Raw genomic sequence first — 25,969 nt, forward strand, 5'->3', positions numbered from 1 at the left:
GATTAAAAACAATACATCGTAGGCAGTTAGGTAGGCGTCAGTGGCGGCTCCGGAATTCCAGTTAGCACTGTAATGCGTCATTTTGATGCCTGAGACCATGATTGCTGTAAAAATTGCAAGGAGAGAGTCCAATCGGCTCAAATATTCCGTGTTTTTGCATACCAGGGAACTTTGACTGTTTTTTCAGATAAAATGGCAGTATCTGTAATGGCGAAACACTCCGAGGGTATGGAGCTGTATGACCAAACTGAGACTTGTGTATTGGGGGGCTCTATAGTAGAAATGATGACCCTGTTGGAGGTCCAACATTGGTGCTAAGGTGCGCCGATTTGATCCCACAAACGCAAGCAGGCAGAGTCCAGCCTGCTCAGATCTCCCAAGTCAACCTGTAGCAATCATGAATGATACCAGCTCTCACAATATGCAACAAGAGGTCTCTTTGATATACTCAAAGGACGGTTTACCCAGTATCCGCAGCCTGGCGCTAGCTATAGCTGTGCAATCGGAAAGAAAATGCGTCTCTATAGCTTCCACTCGCATGTACTGGATGCCAAGACTGTTGGCCAGTGCCCTGTGCAAAGCGCTGTGATCTGTATGCATTTCCACGGGGAGATCTTGTTATAAGCGGACCAAATTCTTCTTGGTTTGGCTGCACATATGCTGACAGTACCGCACGCTACGGTATATTTAACGTGGGAGTCCATGTCTATTTATATCCAGAGAACCATTTTGAGTCGACGACCCTATTTCTTTACAACAGTCTTCTTCCAGGTTTGGGAGGCTTTACAGGGCTTCTTAACCTTCAGTTTCATATTCAGTCTTCAATTTAACTTAGGAGTCAAGATTACACCTAGATACTTTACCTGGAGGAGAGAATCAATATTTGTTCATTTAGACGAGGGAAGTGGAATTCGGTTAAGCTTATCTTGATGGTGAATAACATTAGCTCCGGTTTGGTTGAATTTATGCAGTGTCCGTATTTTGCAGCCCACAGACATAACTTTGAGTCCAACTCCGGCCAAGGCCCATGTTTTGGTGAGAGAGCGAGCAAATATCATCAGCCTAGTGGAGGTATTTGATTAGATATGTTTCGGTCGAAGTCCTGCACGTTCTCCAGGCAAATTAATGTCAAGAACGATAACACGGAGAAATACCATCGCTGAAAAGAAGCGTCTCCGGCGGACTCCACTTCGAGATTCTGCCCGTTCTCGTGTGTGCTCTGTTCACGCTCTCGAAATCGATAAAGTGCAGCTCGAGCGAATATTTGAACTCCGTGCACTGTTCCAAAATAATTCATAGGGGTCGATCAAGCCTTCCTTCCCTGACAAGTACCAGGATTATTTCAGCTATTATCTTTGCAAGGGCATGAGCTGGAACCGTGGTGAAGCGTTCCTTCCATCTCTTCAGCCGCTTATCCCCTTGGATAAAAAGTCAACTCTTAAGCACCTCATAGATCTATCGAAAGATTTGTGTCTACATGCAAGTTCTTTTGTGATGCAATCCTATCTGCGGTATTTTTCGCTTCCCTGACCAGCGCAATGGCAAATTCCCTTTTGGCACGGCCCGCACAGTGCTGAAATCACTGGGATTTTGCACGGTATTGGAGCTCGACAATATGCTGAGGCGATAAGGCACCGTTGTGCTTACGATAACCAAGACCGTGTTTCGGCGTCACATTCATCACGATCACAATGTCAACTTCAGGAAGCCTTTTCTCCATCCTCCTCCTTTCTATAGGAAATCACCGTTGGTGCACAGCCCTGTCAAATTATGATACTGGTCAACCTGGACTGGAATCTTGCAGGCACTTGACAGCAAGAAATCGTCTTAACGCTTAGACCCAGAATGTCCTGTCTGAAATTGGGACGTGGTCTTATACCACGCTGTAAAACGCTGGGTCGATATTTACTGCCACCATCCTTATTATAAAATAGCAGTATTTCATTAGACAAAGAAATTATGTCACCAGCTTACCAGTACGTATCCTTCATTGGGCTGCCCTTCGATTTCACTTCCAATAGCATACCAGCAACTGTTGATATCATTAGCAACTGGACAATCAAAAACGAATATTTAACTTCAAAGACTATGATTGACTTCTTCAGGGATACAGGGATTAAGACAAGAAAGAAAAGCATTTTGCATTTAAGTTACTTTATTAAGTGCTAATTAGAGTCCAGTCATTTAATGGAAGATCTTGTTGATGGTATCAATGATGAGATCAACATCAACTCCCAATCCACGAAGACGATCCTTCATGTCAACGTAGGCAACATTAGCTTTGAGAGAGTCAACAATAGATCCGAATTCGTCAGAGTTGATCTTTTGGAAAGTCAATTGGACGTAGTAGTCGGTGGCCAACTTTTCATCCAAAAGGGCCTTGAGTTCATCGAGTGGGATGAGGTCAAGGATTTCCCGCAAGAGTCCATGGAATCCACCAGCACGGGCGGTGGCACGTGGATGAGCACGTACTTCTGGGAATCCGAAAATACCGGCCAACACGTTGAAGTAGTAGGCAGCATCGACGTACAAATCGGTACAGGCGAAGTCTACAAGCGATTGGAAGCTTGGTTGATTTTGGACCATGATGACGATTTGATGGAATTCGGATGATGACAAATATTCCATGACGGCTTGGGTTTCTGGATCGGAGGTCATTGAAGTCAAGAGGAGTTCCAAAATCTTGTCGAGTGGGATCATGTCAACGAATTCAGCCAAGACTGGTTGGAGACCACCACCGTTTGGAGCTTGACATTGGGGTCCTTCTGCGGCGAAGGCACCACAAGCCAAAAGAGCGACGAGAGCCAATACTTTCATGTTGGACGATTGATCTGGAATCTCAAACTGAAACTGAATTTGCCTTAGGGGGCCACCTCTTATATACCCACCCCACAGAGACTATAGTTCAGTTATCATTAACTATGATTTATCAATTTATCAGTCGATATGAAAAGTAAAAGCGGTTGGTAGGGGATTAAGTCAGATTATGATTGACTTCGGCAGTAAATTAAAAGTGTCTTAGATCGTGACTTACTAATTTCACTAATATATAGTATACTACAATTATTTTATTTTTATAAAAAAAAAATCATTTCCTTGATAACATCTTTGCGCATAATTGCCGTTCAGAGCAGGTGTGGAGGACATTTCCAGAGATATTCAGGTTTTGGTTATGTTAATTTACAGATAGCGCAGAACTTTTATATAATTGTTAAATTCAATATGCATCAATAGGAACCTTCCGAAATGGTGTTCAGTTATACGTACGTCAATCATACAGAGAGGATGTTAGTTAAATCTTTCTAGGGTCAGGCGGAAATAATTACTCTGCGAGAACGCAAAAATAAAATTTGGGCTACATATCGGTGGAAAAGTAGAATTACATGTCAAAATCCTGTTTTCAAATGAGGTGTCGTTTTACACAAAATCTCATGGAAAAAATATCTTTCTCTCGATTTACTCCTGATTTTTTGCTGGCTTGGTTGCATTAGCTTTTGAGCAAAAAGCAGCCAACTCAGACACTATTGCGCGTGTTTTTTTAATCTAAAATTCGATCTCATCTGTTACTACAGAGGAGTATTGATCAGTCTTCTTCTTTTTCTTCAGCCTTTGTCCCGTTCACAAGCGGGGTCGGCTCGTCGTGATCGGCTTCGCCATTTGGCTCTATCGAATGCCTGATCTGGGTGCAATCTCGAGGCTTTCAAATCCCCATCCAGCGTATCAAGCCACCGTTGCTTAGGTCTGCCTTTTGGTCGTTTACCATCGACTTCGATGTTCAGACCAATCTTTGCAAGTGAATTCTCGTTTGCACGAATTGCGTGACCATACCATCGAAGACGCCTCTCTCGCAACTTTTCCACGATCGGTGCAACCCCATAACGATCGCGGATATCCTCATTTCGGATATGATCTAAACGTGTGACGCCACTAGTCCAACGTAGCATCTTCGTCTCCATTACCGCGAGACGCCGTTCATTGTCTTTTATGGTCGGCCAACACTCAGAACCATAGAGAGCGACTGGACGGACAACATTGCGATAAATTTTAGATTTGAGACGTTCGTTGATACGTCGATCACAAAGGACACCAGTTGTGGAACGCCACTTCATCCAGGTTGCGTTAATGCGTGAAGCAATTTCATAACGCAGCTCTCCATTGGCTGATAGCGTTGACCCGAGGTATTTAAATCGCTCAGATCTGGGCAGATCACTGCCGCTGACAGTTCAGAATTTACACCGATTTTTTTTTCGTATTTCAATCGCGAGGCGAAAATGTTTCGAATAAGTGTTCACTTCCGATATTCAATACGTGTCTGGAGAAGAAAATATGGTTGCTGACATTTGTCACATGTTGGAGAGGTCAAGATCCCACCAACGTCGATTTTCTGGTAATCGTCTTTTATATAAGTGCAGAAGCCCTCTATCGAAAATGGATTCCACGCTTTGGTGTGCACTTTTCTCAGAGTTAGACAAACTTCTCGGCTTTAGACGCCACAGAACAACCACCTACCATCAGCTGTCCAATGGCATGCTTGAAAGGTGGCGCAGGACGCTGGAGGCCGCTGTAATCGCCCAAGAGTCGTAGGTCTTGCCACTCATTTTACTTGGCCTCCGGACAGCCAATCGAGAAGAGTTTGCTGCAAACCAGTAGAGTTGGTATACGGGGAGAACCGGAGAGGGCGTCAAACATTATCACTTAAAGATTGGCGGAGTTTTTTTTTTGACAACGCAACTCAGGAATAGAACAAATGAGTTGAGATCTGCCGCTGGAAAGGGGGAAAGGGGAAATGAGAAGTTAATGCTAAGAATTTGCGTGCAAGGTGGAATGTATTTCAGAGCTAACTTTGAACTAACAAAGCACAAATAAAAAGTCATTTATCAATTAGACTCTGGAGCTCTGCCAAAAATAGGTGGAGTATGAAGATAATCGGTATTGAAGAGGACTTTATGCATCTAAACATCAAAGTTTATGTAACCGTTCGTTTATCAGAAGGCACGTCATCAACCCTTCGGCACAACAAAAAGCAGAGGTGGTGTCTACTGGTATCAGCGAACCTTTCAGCGAGTCACACACGAAAAGACCCATTACGTTCCGTTTTAAAATAGCTAATCTGCTAGAAGTTCATCATCAGGGGCAAGTAAGAGGTGAATTAGGTCATTCAATTAAGGAGTTAATGAGCGACAACCCGGCGAACTCTACGATGAAAAGCTAGGAAAATTCCTTGGTAAACCGGTGTTTATAGACGAATTGCACATTTGTGTGGTCAGATCCATATAAACAGAGCTAGCGACTAGTACACCCTGTGTCTTCAACAAAATTAATAGTACGAATAGTATGCTCGTATGGTCTGTGGGTGGCTTCAATTCTATGAATAAAATATGTGCATATTTTTGAGGTAACTTGATATATTCTTATACAGGGTGCGGCAGCATAACTTCCTTTTTTAAAATGCGCGCCACTCAGTTAGTTGATGTCATAGCGGAGCGGAGTGGTCTCGTTCAAGAGGAGATATTGTAAAGTTTTGTCCCGACACGGTTCAGTCGCCATCACGCGTTGGAATAGTGAGGAGCGTGCCGTTGCCGTTGAGGTTTACTTTTCAAGCGGATGCTCGGTTATTGCAACACAGCGTGCATTTCGGAATCGCTTTAATTTAGCCCCGTTGGCTCCCGCCCCAGACTGCAAATCAATTGTTACATGGGTCACTACATTCGGACAAACTGCAAGTACGACAAAAGGAAGAACTGGAGTCCCTCGGCCCGTTAGATCACCTGAGAACATTGAAGCAGTGAGAGCGTCAATGTTGCGATCGCCACGGCGTTCTGCGCGGAAACACGCATCTGCTCTTGGACTATCCGATCGTTCTGTGAGAAGAATTCTTCGTGATGATCTTCATTTTCATCCCTATAAGATGGCGATAGTGCAGGAACTTTCAGAACGTGACTTCAATTCTCGGATGAGCGCGTGTGAGCTTCTTCTTGATGTCGTTCCCGAGGGTGCTATTGTTTTTTTTTAGCGATGAAGCCCATTTTCATTTGTGTGGGTCGGTTAATAAACAAAACATGCGCTACTGGGCTGACACCAACCCTCGAGAATTGCATCGAAAGCCTTTGCATTCACCCAAAGTCACAGTGTGGTGTGCAATTTCCTCAGCTGGAATTATTGGTCCCTGGTTTTTTGAGGAAAATGAGGTTACAGCGGCAGTGAATTCGGACCGGTATGTAAACATGCTACAGAATTTTTTTTTCCCACGGCTAGAAAATTTGGATTTGGAGGACACTTGGTTCCAACAAGACGGTGCAACAGCGCACACTTCAAGAGCATCGATGGCTGTTTTGAGGGAACACTTTCCAGAGCGCCTTATCTCAATTAGAGGCGATTTGGAATGGCCGGCACGCTCTCCCCTTGTGATTTTTTTCTATGGGGTTTTTTGAAATCTCGTGTTTATGTGAACCGTCCAAGAACCCTACCAGATTTGAAGACCAACATCCAAGAAGAAATTGTCAACATAACACCTGCTATGCTAACAAGAGTCATGACAAACGCCAGAAATCGGTTTACGCAATGTATGGAGAATGGGGGACGTCACCTAACAGATTTGATCTTCAAAACAATGTAAAAAAAAATAAATAAATATTTTCCGATGCATACAATAGTTTTTATTGAGTTTTGAAAAAAGGAAGTTATGCTGCCGCAGCCTGTACTAATTCAGAAGTGCAAGGAAGCGGATACAAAAATAGTTATCTCATTTCTTTATTTATTTTAAGAGCTATCACAGGATCACTCTGTCCAGGGAAATGCAATTTCAATAGGAACGCAGAAACCTTCAAATTACAGATTTCAAATTAAAAGACTGTTTTGAGTAATATTTGGAATATTATTCAAAAGAAACAGTCGGAATTTTATCTATTCAAAGACGCTGAGAAGTATAGATCTAGCAGAATTTCCGAACCCAAGGATGAAGAAAAAAATTGAAAACATTCAGTTCAATCAATATATTGAACATAGTCAGTTTCCCGGTTTAGCCTGTGAACTGGCGGAGGTCTGTTTAGTTTTAAAGTCATTTTTATTTTTAAGAAATAGGTAACAATAGTATATAGATTGGAAAAATGAACAATAAAAAACAATCTTTTAAAATAACAAAAATAACTTAAATCTAATGGCCACTGTGGGCTCTCGAAATTTTCGAATAACAATTTACAGGCAGAGAAGAGGAACATTAAGAAATAAAAATCTAATTTTACAATAAGTTGTCGGGAAATGGTCAAAAACCCGACAGAATTCACTTGGCCTTAGTGGCAATTAAAGAAATATAAAAGTAATAATAAATGTTTGATCGCTTCAAAAGATACTTTTAGCTTAAATTATTGTGCTCAAAACTATCATAATTATATATTTATATATTTATATATTTATTTATATTATATATTTTTTTTTTTATTTTTTACAATAACAATACAAGAAAATGTAATAATAATAGTTGTAATATTTACAAAGAAACAAAGAATAATAACGTATGTATGTATAAGTTATTATACAACTGGAGGCAAAATCAGCACCCGTTCAATATGTACATATTTACAAAGCCCCTCCAAGAAACAAATGGCAGAACTGAGCACAGCCACCGCTAACCGGCATCCCGCAGCCACCAGTACCAGGATTTCTCTTTTTCATCCCGCTTAATATCAATTGCCCTCGCTCTGGAGTATCTCCAGTCGAATCCCGGAGCCCCCACTGTCAAATTGCATCCTTTTGTCTGTGACCCGTCTATGTATATGACACATCACCGGCAGAATCAAGAATTAGACCAGTCCTGTCAAGATACACGAACGCTTCAGGAGGAATGAAGCCTGTCGTGAGAGTTTTCTCAAAATACCCATCATTTGGGTTGAACGCCTGCGAAACCCAAGGGTTCTCACCATGCGAAGCAGATCGCACTTTATGATTCCGAATCAATCTGACGATAAATGTGTCGATTCTTGGCACAGCAGCAGCTGTATACATCACTTCATTAGTTACATGGTGCTCATAGTTTGACTAAGCATTCCTATTAAGTCCCGTGCAAGCACGCACACAAAGGTCCTTATTTTCTCCATTTGGCTAGCACTCAAATTAAACCAGATAGCACACCTGTAGGTGAGCACCGGTCTAACCAAAGTAAGATAGCAAATAATCTTAACCTTCCAGCTAAGATGTGGAGCATAAAAGAGTCTTCGAAGAGACATGAATGCCCTGTGAGCGCTTTCTAGCGCGACTTTAACGTGCTCGTTAAATTGGAGACGCTCGTCAAGACGCACACCCAGGTATCTAACGCACTTCTTATGAGGAATGCGCTCAGAACTATCCTCGCTCGCGACAATGTGGAAATCTCTCCAATTCCAATTTCGAAACAGAATCGTTTCACACTTTTGCGCATTGATTTTCATCCGCCAACTGTTCGTGAAGAACTTAATATCATTGAACATCTTCTGAAGTTCAACTTGCACTTCAGAGTTTAGTAATTGGCCGGCAAATACTGCAAAAAGTGTAGACGCAGTCACTGTCCTTGCTGTAATCCATTCAAAACATGAAGTTCTCTGCTAGTAGTGAGATTTCCGTCCGTAATGACAAAGCAGTTGCCATACAGCATACTACACATCATCGCTACGAGGTGGCTGGGAAACTCATTCTTCATTACTTGTGTTATTGCATGTATTGTCGAATGTCCCGATCGAAATCCGAATTGCGCGTTCGGCAATAATTCCTTCTTCTTGATATGCCCGTTCAAAGTTTTCAATACCAAAACCTCAAACACCTTGCTGATGTTAGGCAGCAAACTGATTGGGCGGTAGTTTTGAGAGCTGGATGAATCCTTGCGTCTCTTTAAAATCGAGAATATTCCGACTTTCTTCCATTGTCCTGGAAAGAAGGAATTGTTCAATAAATTATTGAACAAAATACAATAATTACGAATGGAATGCACAAATCCAGATGGGAACTTGCCCTGGGGCAGGTTGGACTCTCTGACCCATATAATTCGCATTTATTCTCTATCTGGTATTGCTCTATCCAAGATTTGAGGAGTACCCCTCTGGGATTGTTTGTGGCGTTTAGCCACGAGGTATGCTTAGCATTCAAGTCGCCAGCTATAATATAATAATTACGCAGCCTATTCAGTTCGAGTATCGTGAACAGAGAATTCCTCCTTGAACTTGGCTCGAATGTTTCCCACTGCATAGACTGACAGAATGTATAAATTCCCTACTCTACGCAGTGAAAACAAAATACAAGAGACTTCGACACACTCAAAGGTTTCATGCCTGAATCGATAATGGGAGGTCTGTTAAGACTTGTTTATTTGGCACCTATGGGATAGGTGGATTTGGATTGCCGTTGCGTACAGCATCGTCGAACGATAAAGACGGCTAAATGAATGAAGGCACCATTATTAAGCAGGGCATGATCGTCGCGCGCGGTTTGTTTGTAGGCGTGATGATGAAGCTGGGGCACTTGCGATTGTTTACATTTTGCTTTTTCCGCAGCTGACAACTTCGGTTACATGCCTTAGAGAACACCTGGCTCGTGTGCGTTAACCTAGCGATATTGGAGATTGCAGTTTGGCACTGCATGTTGATAGCGCGCAGGGCGGGTTTTACTAACGCAGCAGTTACTTACGTACCTTCCGCTCAAAGAGTTTTTAAGGTTTTGTCTATCTGTCATCTGAACTTTTCTCAGAAACGATGATACAAAATTTGGTAGAAAGGTTGAAACTGTGAATCGCTACGCATGCGGTGAATTACATTACTTAACGTTGAACTTAAGGGGGCGGGTGTCGGCATACACCTAAATTAGGGGTGGAACATTTTTTTCGCCGAATGTAGCCCTCTGGTATCAAAGTAAAGATTTTGAAGAGCGCTTTCTGCCAGAATAAAAAGAATGGGCATCCATGCGAAACCCCATTAAGTTTATCCCAGACGGGTAAAATGTTGTGTCCGTTAAGTTTTACAATAATGTAGGTTTTAACATGAAGCATCATACTGGAAAATTTGGTGGCAATCCTACTGATCACCATATCCTTCTTGTTTGCCTATACATTTAAAAACGTTTTCTTCGCGGATGTCGGTGCTGAAGTACATGTCACTTGCGCATCGACATTGCCTTCGTTTCCCCACACAAAATGTTTATTTATTCATTTAATTCAAAATGCGCAATAAACAGACAAATTTCTTCATTATATTGTACGCATATATACATTAGAAAGAACATTACTAAGAAAAAAGGAAACAAAAACAACAAACATACTTGACACGGGGAAGAGTAGCATAAGAGCCCCGCGAAGGCACCTCAAATATGTTAGCATTGCGGACGCCATATAAAGAGTCTCAGAACTAAAAAGATGCCATGTTAAGAAATGCTAGACGATTATAATAACATGAATAAGGAAGGTTCTTTTTAAATTACAGAGAGCAGCAAATTTCTCTTGAACTGATTCTATACCATAACCATTGCAATAATGGCTAATAACGGTATATTTGTGTTTGAATAGATGAGGGGTTAGAGCATAAGGCTGTCGTACGGTCTCGGCTCAAATTTCACTGGTGGCAGTGGGATTTGTATCGTGATTTGAAGTCGATACCAGTCAACTCAGCTAAATGAGTACTTGAATCAAATCAGGGTAATAATCTCGGGCGAGCGCAATGCTGACCACATTCCCTCCTACAGGGAATGTGTCTGGTCAACGCATGCCTCAGTAAGAAACTCCAGGCACCCCGGTTTTCCGCCGAGGTCTACCAATTCGGTATCCCTAAAAGCTGTCTCGCATCCTGATCTACGTCTGCCACGCCTTCCTTTCCTAACATAGATATTGCCCTTACAGACTTTTCGGGCTGGCTCATCCTCATCCATACGCATCCGCCCATAGATTTCGTCACTATGTAGGCTACGAAATCGCCCATCCTCCTGTTGGAGGCCAAAAATTCTTCAGACGATTCTTCTCTCGAACGTGGCCCGTTCCCCGTTTTTTGCTAAGAAGTTAGGTCTCCAAGGAATACATAAGTACTGGCAAGATCATAGTCTTGTACAGTAAAAGCTTGGACCCTATGGTGAGACGTTTCGAGCAGAACACTTTTTGGTAAGCTGAAATAAGCTCTGCTGGCTGTCAACAACTGTACGCGGATTTCATCATCATAGCTGTTAGCCATCATGTACTTCGTCTTGTCTTAATGTGGAGCCCAAGATTTCGCGCGGCCTGCTCGATCTGGATGAAAGTAGACTGTACACCTCGGGTTGCACTTCCTATGATGTCCATATCGTCAGCGTAGGTCAGTGGTTGGCTGGACTTGAAGAGAATGTTGCCTCTCGTGTTCACATCTGCATCGCGAATCATTTTCTCTAGGGCCAGGTTAAAGAGGACACATGATAGGGTATCCCTTGTCTTAGATCTTTGAAGATGTAGAATGGTCTCCAGAGTGATTCTACTGCTTTTATCTGGACTCGCATATTGGTCAGGCTTAGCCTAGTCGGTCTTATCAATTTCGTCGGGATACTGAATTCTCTCCCGAGGTACAGTTTTACCTTCACTACGCTCATAGGCGGCTTTAAAGTCTATGAAATGATGGTGCAACAAATGTCCATATTCCAACAGTATTTCCATCTATTGCCGCAGAAAGAAAATCTGATCTGTTGCTGATTTGCCTGGACTGATGCCTCTTCGGTAGGGGCTTTTGGGGCTATCCGGTCTAGCAAGATAGCGAAGAAGATTTCATAGATGGTTCTCAGCAACATGACACCTCTATTATTGCTGCAGTGCGTGATATCCCCCTCTTTTTGGTATAGACAACTAGTGCCTCGTTGCCAGTCGACCGGCATTGATTCGAGGTCCCACACCATGAGCATCAGCTGATGAGGCCGCCTGGCGTAGTTGGTTGCCTCCATATTTAACCAATTCGACTGTAATTCCACCGGGTTCCGGGCGACTTATGGTTTTGGGTCGTCTTCAGTTGGGACCTCCAACCCGACGATATCTTGGTTGTTGAGCATCAGAATACTCAACCCACCCCTTCAATATGCCTAGTTTGTCGGAAATCAGATTTCCCTCTTTGCGTCGGCAGGATGCGCATCGAGGTATATAAGGCTTCATTCTGCTGACTTTCTGATAAAACTTCCCCGTCTTGTGCGTTTGCTCCCTGCACTCTCCGAGTTCACAAACCTGTTGGTTCTCGCAGGCTTCCGTTTTCTGTCTGTAAAGTCGCTTCTTCGCTCGCTGGAGTTCGTGATAAGTCTCCGCATTATTCGGTTTCCGTTCCGTTGCTAGCTTACATTCATCGTCGAACCAGCCGTTCTGACTTTTTTTGCGGTTAGGGCCAAGTATGTTTGTGGCCGTATCAATGATGACGTTCTTCAGGTGGTTGTGAAGACCATTTGTTTCTACTTCATCTCCAGGACATCTGTTAGCTGCGGATATTGCGGCATCCATTTCCCCTTTATAAGTGTTACACAGGGCTGTGTTGTGAGTGGCTTGAGTATTCACTCTCACCTGATTGCCAGAGGGGATTCTAGGTGGTGTTGTGATTCGAGCCCGTAGTGCCCCGGGACCAACGAGAGAGTGATGCGAGTTTATATCGGCCCCCTATATGTTCTGGTATTCATGAAGGCTGAGTGTTAATGGCGTTCAATGAGCGCGGGGTCAATCTGGTTGAAAGTGGTCCTGTCTGGAAAGGCGCAAACTATAATATTTAGGTACTTCCGACAACCGTTTCGTGCGATACTGCTTACTGAATAATCCGCAGTCCGTTATCATTTGTATCCCTATGTAAGTTATGGGAGCCGACCTATCGCTTGAATACGGGCTCCGCCCCTACTTGAAATCTTCAAGTATTGCTTTGATAGCCTACTTTGGACAGGCTTCGAGAGTCCGCTCAACTGCCTCCTAGAAGATATCCTTCTCCGACTCTGCAGTCCCCTCTGTAGGGGCGTGATCGTTTATGAGGCTTATATTTATAAACTTGCCTCGCAAACGCAGAATGCATAGCCTTTTGCTTATATTTGAAAAGCTGACAACAGCAGGTTTCATTTTTTAACTGACTAAGAAACCTACTCCGTGCTCATGGTTTACTGGATGGCCACTATAATATGTGGTGTAGTGGCGATCCCTGGCCAGCGCATCTCTTGCAATGCTGTTACAGCCTTATATTGGGGCAGGTTATCGGCTAGTTGCTCAGCAGCATTCAGTCTGTACAGGCAGTGCACGTTCCATGAGAAAATGTGGAAATTGTTGTTCCGTTGCTGTTACCGGGTTCGTCGCAGAGGTTATCCTGTCCGAGGCTTCGTAACATCGGTTTTTCATGTGGGGTTGTCAGCCCTACTAAACCCCCAACTTGAATGACCAGTTGGTACAATTTGTCCCGTTTTTAGGCGCAAGAGATTCGCCTTCATCCTTCTCCGTCTGCAGCTTTTCATGAAGAAAGAACTCCCAGCAGTCACCACGTGGAGATTGAGATAGGGTTTGGTAGTAGAACTGCTGGTTTTAGTTTAGCAAGCGTTTCGCAGGTTTTATGTTCCATCGTGACGTTGACCGCCCATTAATAAACAAGGAGAATAGAGTGACCTAAGAATATCACTCTGCGGAACTCCAGATAAGGAAAAAAGTGCTGAGATGCAACTGTTGAAGGAAACCGTACGCACCCTATCACATAAGTGAAATCTTAACCAGGAAAGTACAGACAGACGAGGAGCGAGAAATAATCAACAGAATCGGAAGCCTTGAAGAAATCAGTATAAATTGAATGCACGTTTTTCCTCTAGTGACGGATTTAGCATCGAATTTAGTAAGTTACGATCGAGCGCCCCCTTTGAAACCCATGCTGGTTCTTCACAATGAGATATACGAAGCAAGATGAAAGGCAGTCTTTGACATATTTTTCCAGAATTTTACACACCCATCAAAAGAGTGATATGGACCGGTGATTTTCTGCTAAGGTGGCATCGCCTTTTTTATGTAAGATAATGGATCATACGCGCCTTCTTCCAATTGACTGGAAAGTCCCTTTAGTATAAAATTTTGTTAAAAACTAGGGAAATATTAGTAAAATCTCCCCAGAGGATGACTAGCTGACCCGGATATTTAGTTGAGAGAACATTCGCCCAATCATCAACAAATTCTTTCACTAGAAGGGGACAAAACTCAAGGGAAAACGCAAGTAGTGATTGGCTCATAGGGGCAGGTTCTTAGTAATATAATATGGATAAAAGGAAGATGCTATAACTAAAACACCCCCACCTATGAAGCTGCCCGATCACTGCACATCGCGATTGCAGCGAAGAATTGGATACCCATCGAGAAGCTCAGAGTTAAAAATAGTACTATTAAGCCAGGCTTCAGTGAGGCAAATAATATCCTGCAATGAGAATGCGGCCGATATGCGCAAATCTAGCACCTTAGTCCTGAGGCGTCTCAAATTTTGGTAGTATGATTTGAACGGAGGTAAGTATGCTGAAAAGGACGGCGGCAGTTGAAATCCTTGATGCAAACGCCTGGCGGTCAGAAAGACGACAGATTCAGCCCATCAAAGTTATGTGGGTATGTTATTTTAATGCCACAATAACACGGTCCAAAAATTAACCGTGACCCAAACCGGTCTGCCCCCACCAGAAGGCAGCTCCACTGAAATGCTCTCTCAGCACATAATTGAGTGTTAAGTAGGCTTCGTTTCGCACTGTAAATCAAAGTAAATTTATAAATTTCCATATAAAGCAATTACCAGGGACTTATAGAAATTATATAATTACAAAACATATTCCAAATACTTGGTGTAGTTACAACACCCAAATTAAAAAAAAAATATAGGCGCTTAATAGATTTATGCATATAGATATGTATATAGTAAATCGGTTTATATTGCCTGTGCGTAAATGTAGACACACGCTAAGCTCTTATCAACGAAATGTACTTTTTTATTATAATAACAATGCCCAGAAATTGAAAACTTACCAATTAAGTCGTTTTTAATTTATACCAAAAGTCGGCAATAATCTGCTCTAATCACTATTAACCGCTTTACTTTTTATGTCAACTGATAAAACGATAAACTATAGTTAATGATAGTCGAACTATGGTCCCCGTGGGATATATAATGGGGGTCCAATCAGACAAATTCAGTTTCAGTTTAAGATTCCAGATCAATCGTCCAACATGAAAGTATTGGCTCTCGTCGCTCTTTTGGCTTGTGGTGCCTTCGCCGCAGAAGGACCCCAATGTCAAGCTCCAAACGGTGGTGGTCTTCAACCAGTCTTGGCTGAATTCGTTGAAATGATCCCAATTGACAAGATTTTGGAAATCCTCTTGACTTCCATGACCTCTGATCCTGAAACTCAAGCCGTCATGGAATACTTGTCATCATCTGAATTCCATCAAATCGTCATCATGGTCCAAAATCAACCAACCTTCCAATCGTTTGTGGACTTCGCCTGTACCGATTTGTACGTCGATGCTGCCTATTACTTCAACGTGTTGGCCGGTATTTTCGGATTCCCAGAAGTCCGCGCTCACCCACGTGCCACTGCCCGTGCTGGTGGATTCCATGGACTCTTGCGGGAAATCCTTGATCTCATCCCACTCGATGAACTCAAGGCTCTTTTGGATGAAAAGTTGGCCACCGACTACTATGTCCAATTGACTTTCCAAAAGATCAACTCTGACGAATTCGGATCTATTGTTGACTCTCTCAAAGCTAATGTTGCCTACGTTGACATGAAGGATCGTCTCCGTGGATTGGGAGTTGATGTTGACCTCATCATTGACACCATCAACAAGATCTTCCATTAAAAGACTGGACTCTTATTAATGCTTAATAAAGTAACTTAAACGCAAACTATTTTGTTTTACTTGTCTTCGTCTCTGTATCCCTGAAGAAGTGAATCTAAGTCAAATGATGATGTATGTATACGTTTGCAAGAAAAACGTTAGTGGTTTGAGAGGTAATTGGCTTTAGAAATAGGTGTACCAGTGACAACGAGCTGTGGATTTTCGAACTAGTAATGTTGCACGAAATGATTCTCGAAAGTACGTGCATTGCCCAGAGGAAATCCACAAGCAAAATGGGTCTGTCCAGATGGGAAAACTTTCAGTCAAATTGGTGTGCTATTAATGAAAACCGTCCTAGTGGTGCGAATGTGCATTTGGACTACTCTCTGGTTGACATGGTGCTCCGCAGTCCGGTAATAATAGAACACACAAATCTCCTCTTGCAGTTATATGAGAGTAAACTCTAAAAGGATTCAAAACGAACTCCTGCGGATCCCGCATAACCACAGCTGCTAAGTGCGTTGGAGACGAAACATCATCAAATCGTAGCCTTCCATGTGATACTCCACATAACCATATTCGCAGAAAAAAAAGATACAACGGCCTTTCGCATGCATGGAAGCCCTCGAGCCCTTTGAAACTCAGTGCAGAACGATGTTACTCACAACATTGGGGACAGGGGTCATAGTTGTCAATAGGGGTAGTTGTTTGTGAGAAAAGTATGTATGGCAGACAGACAGACAGTGAACCGACATTAATAAAGTTTTGTTGGTAAATTTTAAAGTGAGGTAGTACCGAGAATTAGACATGCGGAACTGAAACCTAGTCTTAGTAGCGAAAAGGTCTCAAAAACTAAGAAGGATGAAGGCGGAATCTGCAAATCACATGCCTCTGCCACTCTTTCGAGAGTGTGTCTTTACGACCTACAGCCTTGCCAAATTAATGGAAAATTCTTGTAAGCTCTCTATGTGTGGAGATCTTTTCTAAGAAGGACTCCTCCGGTGGTATCTACGGTTAAACAGTCTTCGTCGTAGTGTTCTCTCGTATTGTATGACTTGGAGAGTCTTGCTCACGAGGAAAATGAATTTGCGAAAGGTGAGCGCCCCAACGGCACCAGTTCTTTGTACACTTTCTGAATAACTCTAGTGTACTGACTATGTGGTTTATGGTATCATCCAATACTGCATGGCTTTAGAAGAGTTCAAATTTGAGGAATTAGTCTATAAGTCGCCAGTTAGCGTGGCAGGAGTGATGGGGTGGTCCATTATTCTCCATCCAAGATGACAACATCGTGGTCAATAACATGAGCAGTTTCACGGAACGGATATATATTTGGTTTATGGTTTATGTTAATGCTACTGCTTAGCAAATGATCAAGGTACGCGGCTATTTCTTGCGCTGGAGGTAGGGGGTGCTAGTCTGAAATGAAAGATGTTTTATGCAACGGAATATTTTTTTAATAATGTTTGTCATTGTCCAACAAGGAAGTCTATCTAGCGTATAAATTGCTCCCTAAGGTCAAATATTATGATTTGCCAATTGGGTCTGGATAATTTGAACGGAAGGATGGTCCTCATGCTTCACCTTCTTTGTTCGAAGGGTTTCACAGATGTTACTCTGAAGATGCTTTAGGGCTCCAAGTACTCACTGATCTCTTGCAAAGAGTATGTTTGATCTAGACGACGAATGGTGAGCCAAGTGGTTTTTCCTCTTATTTGTTTTTGTTAAGAGTCTAATTGCTGGAAGTCATTGCTTAAATGCTTGGCTACTGTGTTTTGAATGACTTTCACCATACCCAACAAGAGCAACAGGAGTAATCTAGAGCTCAGAGTAATGTGAAGTGAAAAGTCCGGCGGAGTTGTATCCTATCAGCGATACCTTTGATTTTGCCTGTTGGTGACGTCCTTCATGCGGTTTCGGTGCAGCTGGGTTCAACACACAATGTCATTCTTTCTCAAAAAGCCCCAAATTAACGGATGCCACCTGTTTATTCTCTTGCCAGGCCATGCTCGGATGCTCATGTGTGCGAAAAGGAATTCAACGAGCGCCGGATTGCAGGCAAGCTCCAACAAAACCAAGGTTCACAGTTTGACTCACAGTCACCGCACTCCGTCCGAAAATTTGAGTATCTGTATGGCGTTCTTTCTGCAGACAGCGAAACAGAACTTGATATCGCTCGACGTATTTGGAGCGCTAAATACGCCTTTGCTATTTTGCTGAAAATTTGGAAATACATTTTGTCCAACATTGGTGTTCATTTACGTTGCGCAATCGATCTTTTGTGCTGCTTTATGGAGGTAATATATACTCAGAAGCTCAGTGCCTTCGTAAGCAGTTGTCTCGATGGTGTGCGTGGAGGCGAAAAGCTCAATGCGTGCTAGCCGTGATCGTGACGGAAAATTCACGATGGATCGCATCCTCAATAGACGTTTCATTCGACATAGATTATAAGGAACTTGGACGGATCGGGGGGCGATAACATTGGATTAGAACCGCGACCTTCTTAAGATTCGCGGATTTTCACTCTCGATCGACACTCGAGTCTTGCGTTTTCCAGCTCATAATGTCATTTTGTATCTGAGGGGCATCAGTTTCATCCTTTCAAAAAAAATCGTTTCCTACAGTGTTATTACTTTAATGACACATTGCCTTCCCATAAGATGTAACTTTATTCAATGAGGTCAACGTTTCATTTGTTAACCTATCCGATATCGCAGATCAGCAGCCTTTCACTGCAACATGTTGCCTAACTTGCACTTTTCCGACAAGACAAATTTCTCCAATATCCTGTAAGTTGGTGGATGGGCAAAAAATCGCAACCTACGTAGGCAGTCTATACGTTTGCTCGACACTATTGTGATTTTAAAACTGACACGCCTATATATTTATTGGCAATTCAGAATACACTAGTGGCTCACTGCACAAAGATTCAGCACCATATTGCCTGAATTTTTTGTACTCAAGCTGGTGTTGTGGGTGTTGATGGAATGACTAAATAGTGGTCAAACATAATTGAGGGTCATGTGAAGTGGCTTCTTTTCGCATTATGAATCAAAGTAAACTCATAAACTTCAGGAAGCAATTATCAGAGACTTACAGAATTTAGAACTACAAAACATATTTCAATACCGAAACTTGGTACATATAGTCACACAATAAATTAAAACATATATATAATATACAAGTTTATATTGTCAGTGCGTGAATGCTGACACTCGCTAAACTCTTATCAAGAAAATGTACTTTTTTAGTAAAGAGGTACGTCGAGAAATTGAAAACTTACCAACTAAGCCATTTTTAATTTATACCAAAAGTCGGCAATAATCTACTCTAATCCCCTACCAGCTGCTTTTACTTTTCATATCGACTGATAAACCGATAAACTATAGTTAATGATAGTCGAACTATGGTTCCCGTGGGGTATATAATGGGGGCTCCAATCAGACAAATTCAGTTTCAGTTTAAGATTCCAGATCAATCGTCCAACATGAAAGTATTGGCTCTCGTCGCTCTTTTGGCTTGTGGTGCCTTCGCCGCAGAAGGACCTCAATGTCAAGCTCCAAACGGTGGCGGTCTTCAACCAGTCTTGGCTGAATTCGTTTCCATGATCCCAATTGACAAGATTTTGGAAATCCTCTTGACTTCAATGACCTCTGATCCAGAAACTCAAGCTGTCATGGAATACTTGTCATCATCTGAATTCCATCAAATCGTCATCATGGTCCAAAATCAACCAACCTTCCAATCGCTTGTGGACTTCGCCTGTACCGATTTGTACGTCGATGCTGCCTATTACTTCAACGTGTTGGCCGGTATTTTCGGATTCCCAGAAGTCCGCGCTCACCCACGTGCCACTGCCCGTGCTGGTGGATTCCATGGACTCTTGCGGGAAATCCTTGATCTCATCCCACTCGATGACCTCAAGGCTCTTTTGGATGAAAAGTTGGCCACCGACTACTATGTCCAATTGACTTTCCAAAAGATCAACTCTGACGAATTCGGATCTATTGTTGACTCTCTCAAAGCTAATGTTGCCTACGTTGACATGAAGGATCGTCTCCGTGGATTGGGAGTTGATGTTGACCTCATCATTGACACCATCAACAAGATCTTCCATTAAAAGACTGGACTCTTATTTATTTTTAATAAAGTAACTAAAATGCAAAATATTTTTGTTTCAACCCGTATCCCCGTAAAAGGCAATCTTAATCAAAAGGCACATATGTAGCCATTTACTGAAGGTAAGGATGAGTTTTTGATTTGTTCGTATTTAGTTGTTAGTGATATCAAAACTTTCTAGAATACCAGTGCTGCTAATGGAAACGCGTTGGTAGTCTAGCAATATGATCCTTCTTCTCATTCATATTATCGTATCGGGTCAGCAATGATGTTGCAATCTAGTGTATCAGTGGGACATTTCTGCTACATATGTAAATCCTACCTTATTCCATGGCTCACAATGTACATTGACTTGTGCTATCCAGCCACTCGTTAGTTTTACTGAAAGGAAGTGACCACAATATGATGATGTTATGAACCTTGGCCAAATGTCTCTGCATTACGCTAATTTCCACTTTTTACATACGCTTGTTGAGTAGCGTATATTCCCTTTTTTCATTTATTTGGTGGCTATATTTTAACCGACGTACAGGAGGTTATTCCAGAATTTCAAATGCCCTGTGCGTTGGGGCTTAAGAATCCACTCAAAGTTCTCTCAGCTTGTCGCAAGGGGCGACTAAAAGCCATGGACATTTTGCGGGCAGGCAATCTGCGAATTCTCAAACTTTACTGCTACCGAAATGTGAACAATTCCTCGGATGGAGACTGACCTTACAGTTACGACGTTTGGTTATCTAAAATGGACTATGGTTGATTTCTGGAATATGCACACGCTCCTCGACAGGGGTAGCGAAGGTCTCCAGAACTGCAATGATGCAAGCTGTACACTTTGAGTCTAAACGAAGTTAGATGGATTCTGGAGAGTACTCTCTCTCTCTTGCCACACTTATGACAACGTTCTTTTATAGTCTGGAAAACCAATTGATAGCAAACGTGAATCCGGTGTCGGTGTTGGTTAATTCTGACGGCTACCGCAAGGCTTGCTCTATTGACGTGGGAGCCAGTTGCTGACAGGCTTTTAACTGCAAGATTCTGGTCCAGGTGAAGGAACATCACAATTTTTCCATACTATATGTCAACGGAGACTTCCGATATAGTGGAGAAATACGTTTTCTATGAGCAGCTTCACGAACTTCAGTAGAGGCCTCCTAAAGGTGAAATTGTAATCATGATGAGTGGTCTAACTGGCAAGGTGAGATTTGACAACACCTTGCTCGGACATGTGATGGCGACACACTGCCTCGGCGAGGGTAACGATAATGGTTGGAAGTTCGAGGATTTCTGCAGCTTCCACCACCTCGTTATTATTGGCACATTGTTCAAGCACAGAATCTGCCATAAGGTTAGTTGGTTTAAACTGATCTACACTGCACGTCATAGGCGTTCGTAGCAAGAGTGGCGCTGACATCGCCCTCGAAAGGGATTACCATCTGATGGTCGCTTACGTTCGATTATATGTCGCGTTCACTACTTCTCGCAGGTTTGGAGCTGCAACCCGTAAATTTATCATTGACTGATTGTATGTTCCAGCTGTCACCCGAAAGTGGGAGAGCTATCTTTCTAGTTGGATTCTACTGCTACGGTTTCGTCCAGGGAAGAGGTTGCTTCTGCCTCTACGCAGAGTTGGATCGCTTGATCGACAGAGAGGTTCGTTTCGGCTCTCGTTCCTCCTTCATCTACCATTTCCAATCACGTTCGAGGGATATTTGTAGCTAAGCACGTGGTTCCACCTAAAAAGAAGTCCGCTTGAATAGCATCTTACGACAATCGCCCGTAACCAAACTCGGTCGGCTATGAATGATCCGAGACCGGGTTGGCTTGTCGATTATCGGGGCGCATAAAGCTGTCTCGTCTGCCAATAATAATAATAATAATCGTTGGCGCAACAATTCATATTGGATCAGGGCCTTGAAGTGTGTTAGAGCACTTCATTCAAGACCATAACCTGCCTGCCTGTAGGAAGCAATGTCGTCAGCATTGCGCTCGTCCGAGATTATTACCCTGATTTGACTCAGGTACTCATTCACAGCTGATTCGACTGGTATCCAACGTCAAATCACGATACAAATTCCACTGCCACCAGTGTGATTTGAACCGCGACCTTCCGTATGACAGCCTGGTGCTCTAACCACTGAACTATCCGGGCACTCGTCTGGCAATGCTCTTATATAAGTAACGCACCTTCGATAAGGTGTGCACTTATGCATCTAATTACCAATAGACGAAGCTGCAAAATTTACGAGAAAAAATATTTGAAAAACTACAAACTTATGTTTGTGCAATCTTATCGGGTTAGTAAAAGAGAGTAAGTAAAATTGATATCGTGGAAGCAGTCGAAATGAAGTGTAGATATTTAGAAAAATAACATAATCTTGGAGAAGAGACTTTTTATCTTAGTATTTGTCATTCCCCGCACAGAATCTGCAGGTAGTCTTCGCAGATAGTTTGACTAGCAACAACCAATGAGTATTCCAACTATGATCAAGTGCCTCTTCTTGGTGAGCTTTAAACAATCCGTCGCGTGCTCGGTTTCATATTCCCCATGCTTCGTTCCGGGTAGCTTCACTCACTCACTTTTTAACGCCATAGCCATGAACCTATTTCCGATTTAACATTGCCTTATGGCATAGGAGGTCACTACTACCCATTAGTGGTAATAACATCCCGCATTTTTTAAGTTCCCCGGAAGCAATTGTTACTAACCTTATCTTCCAACTTGCAGGTATAGTTTTCTATCTTTTCTTGATCAAAACATAAATAAAATATTAGGCCTACAAATAAGTTCTGTCGGTTTTCACAATAGATGGCGTAGCTTGTTTTTTATTCCATTGATCCACATTTCCAAACATTCATCGGAAACCTACTGTCAATAGGCACAAACGTCAGTATAAATTATTTAATTGAAGTGTAAACAACAATACTTTTTTCATCAACGAAAATGGCCAATTTTGTACCAAATAATGTGTTTTTGCGGGGAGTTCTACTTCATTACTTCAATATGAAGAAAAAAGCAACCGAAAGTCATCGCATTTTGGTGGAAGTTTATGGTGACCATGCTCTATCTGAACGAACGTGTCAGAGGTGGTTTGGACGGTTTAAAAGTGGAAATTTTGACTTGGAAGACGAAGAGCGCGCCGGACGCCCAACAATTTTTGAAGATGAACAATTAGAGACATTGCTCGACCAAGATTCATCGCAAAGGGAAGAAGAACTTGGAAAAACACTTGGAGTCACTCAGCAAGCCATTTCCAACCGTTCAAAAGCAACGGGAATGATCCGAAAGGTCGGAAGTTGGGTTCCGTATGAACTGAAGCCAAGAGACGTCGAAAGCCGTTTTTTCACGTGCGAACATCTGCTCCAACGACAAGAAAGGAAGGGTTTTCTGCATCGAATAGTTACTGGCGATGAGAAGTGGATCCATTACGATAATCCCAAGCGTCGGGCAACGTGGGGATACCCCGACCATGCCTCATCATCGACGGCCAAAGCGAATATTCATGGTGAGAAGATCATGCCGTGTATATGGTGGGACCAGCTGGGTGTGGTATACTATGAGCTGCTAAAACCGAACGAAACGGTCACGGGCAAACTCTACCGGCGTCAAATGATGCATTTGAGCCGCGAACTCAAGAAAAAACGGCCGCAAAACCAGCAAAGGCATGATAAAGTTATTTTGCAACATGACAATGCTCGTCCACATGTTGCACAGCCCGTTAAAACATATCTAGAAACGTTGAAATGGGAAGTCCTACCCCACCCGCTGTACTCTCCAGACATTGCTCCTTCTGATTACCATTTGTTCCGGTCGATGCAGCATGGCTTGGCTGACCAGCACTTCTCCAATTACGACGAACTCAAAAAATGGCTCGATGAGTGGATAGCGGCCAAGCAGGCCAATTTTTGGCGCGATGGTATCTATGAATTGTCTGAAAGATGGAAGAAAGTTGTGGCTAGCGATGGGCAATACTTTGAACAATGAATGTATAACCAATTTTTCACAATAAAGCTTCAAATTTAAAGAAAAAACCGACAGAACTTATTTGTAGGCCCTATATAAAAATATTTATTCTTCTAAACGTTAAGTAAGTAAGTAAAGAAATAATAACAAAAGCACAATATTTAATAAAAAAAAATTACGGTAATTATTTGGGTTATAAATTACCATGAATGTTGAATTATTCTTGTGAGTATGGTAACTATTATTTCAAAGTTGAAGTGTAGACTCCGCAGGAGAAACCTCTTAGATTTCGTTGAGAAATGTCTTGCATTGATCTTCCTTTGTGTTGTGTTGGGTGTTACCCCTCACCCGGCCTAATTTTTCGCCCTTTCTTACTTCTGATATTATACGTGGATATGTTTGCTTCCTGATTTTTATGATGAGCTGAAAAGGCCTTTTTTTCTTCGCTATTGGGAGGAGGAGTTGTTGGTTGGGAAGATTAAATCGGAGCGGATTTCGTCGTAATTTTATCATCGCCTTGCGGCATTTGTTTAGATAAAGGAGGTCGAAACTAAGTGATGGATCCAGGTTTACACAAAGAAGAGGAAATTTTCGCGTTTTCTCTTTTTATTTTTGGTTTTTGTATCCTATTCTACGGTGGGGAGCGAGTTTTCGATGTTTCCCTTTCTGTATAGTGTACACTTTGTATATTGAGTACTCTTACTTGGCGATGATGGTACTTTGCCATTATTGAGTTTCGCTGAGGTATGGAGTGTACTTTCGCCGAAAAGTATATCTAACTCTAGCTAGAGTCAGGCTACGGACACCAGGTAAACCATTCTTTGAGGACCTCAAAGAGATCTCTAGCTGCAGGGTGGGATAGCTATTTTTTTCGTGAATGCTACGGGCTGGCTCTAAAGACCTGGGCTAGCTGGACTCTGTCCCCTTGCTCTTATAACAGCAGTCATTCTCTTAGGAGTTTGTAGCATCACAACAACGCACCACAGCGCTAATGATGCGTTCCATGATTTTGGGGGACGTTGAAAGGATGGAGGTGAGCCTACCTCAAGAAGTAGTTAATGTTCTTGTTCTTAGGGGCGGATATGATTTGAGCACACTTTCATCTCCCGGAGAAGTGCACGTTCAGGAAGCTACGTGATGATAGGATGGGTCGGTCGACTTCTTGTTTTTGCGCTGCTTGATTGGTGAAATGGAGCCACGGAGTCTGGTGGTGTGCGTTGGAATAATGTAGTTTAAATAGTTCTTTCGGAGTACAATTAATTGGCTTCAGGGCGATTTATGCATTAACATTAACTTCAAAGCTTTAGTGAGGGGTGGGCGAGCTTCAAAGAAACGGTTAATAAGGACTTTTGCTTTTCTGAAGGGGTAATGTTTTACAGTAGGATATCACAATGACTAATAGCTTTACCATTTCGTGCGTTTATTTCGCGGACTTTTTGTTTGATTTTTTGTGTTTAATTCTATATTGCACGCACGATTGTAAAGATAGGTCGTGTCCAACTTGATTGAAGTATGCGGTTTTGGTATAGTTGCCGCACTTAAATTTTACTGTTTGGATCGCTGTACAACAATTTTACACAATGGATACGCTTCTCCAACACTAGAGATTGCTGTAGCTTTTTGGTTGGTAATTGAATTCTTGCTAGGGCGAATTACGTAACGATACCAACGAAAACGCGTCTCACACAATTTTTTCACGATCGGTGCAACCCCATGTCGATCACGGATATCCTTGTTTCGTAAGCAGATATTGGCAGAGGTGATTATGTGTCTTTTTTTAGGATTTTTGGGTTGAGTAATTTTTGCAAAATCGACTCTGAAAGCAATTATCACTGTCCAGTCTCTGCCTTTCCCTCCTGCATCGAGACCTTCGATTTGACCACTTGAATAGATTCGACAAAAAATGCGAAACCGCCTTTTTGAATACATGGAGACCCCCTTTAAACTTAAGGTGGAACTATGTTCCGTGTGTGTTTATGTGTCCGGATAGCTGAGTGGTTAAAGCACAAGGCTGTCTTACGGAAGGTCGCGGTTCAAATCTCACTGGTGGCAGTGGAATTTGTATTGTGATTTGACGTCGGATTCAAATCGACTCAGCTGTGAATGAATAGCTG

General features: G+C 42.4%; 2 protein-coding genes across 2 annotated transcripts in view; one reads left to right on the forward strand and one right to left on the reverse strand.

Moving 5' to 3' along the window:
• The window catches only part of LOC119652128, a 73,039-nt gene that overhangs the window by 33,184 nt on the left and 13,886 nt on the right, over positions 1–25,969 (forward strand). Inside the window, exons 4-5 of the mRNA XM_038056068.1 lie at positions 15,080–15,797; positions 19,168–19,886. Of these exons, the coding sequence (XP_037911996.1) occupies positions 15,080–15,797; positions 19,168–19,886 (1,437 nt within the window). The remainder of the gene's footprint in view (positions 1–15,079; positions 15,798–19,167; positions 19,887–25,969) is intronic.
• Positions 2,138–2,864, reverse strand: LOC119651120. The gene has a single exon (XM_038054495.1). It carries the CDS (start codon positions 2,815–2,817, stop codon positions 2,185–2,187), a length of 633 nt encoding a protein of 210 aa, XP_037910423.1. The 5' UTR covers positions 2,818–2,864; the 3' UTR covers positions 2,138–2,184.

Source organism: Hermetia illucens, chromosome 3, assembly GCF_905115235.1.
Source record: "Hermetia illucens chromosome 3, iHerIll2.2.curated.20191125, whole genome shotgun sequence".
Lineage (NCBI taxonomy): Eukaryota > Metazoa > Arthropoda > Insecta > Diptera > Stratiomyidae > Hermetia > Hermetia illucens.

Coding starts and splice junctions, on each gene's coding strand:
- LOC119651120 (XM_038054495.1), bottom strand. CDS start 2,817: ATGAAAGTATTGGCTCTCGTCGCTCTTTTGGCTTGTGGTGCCTTCGCC.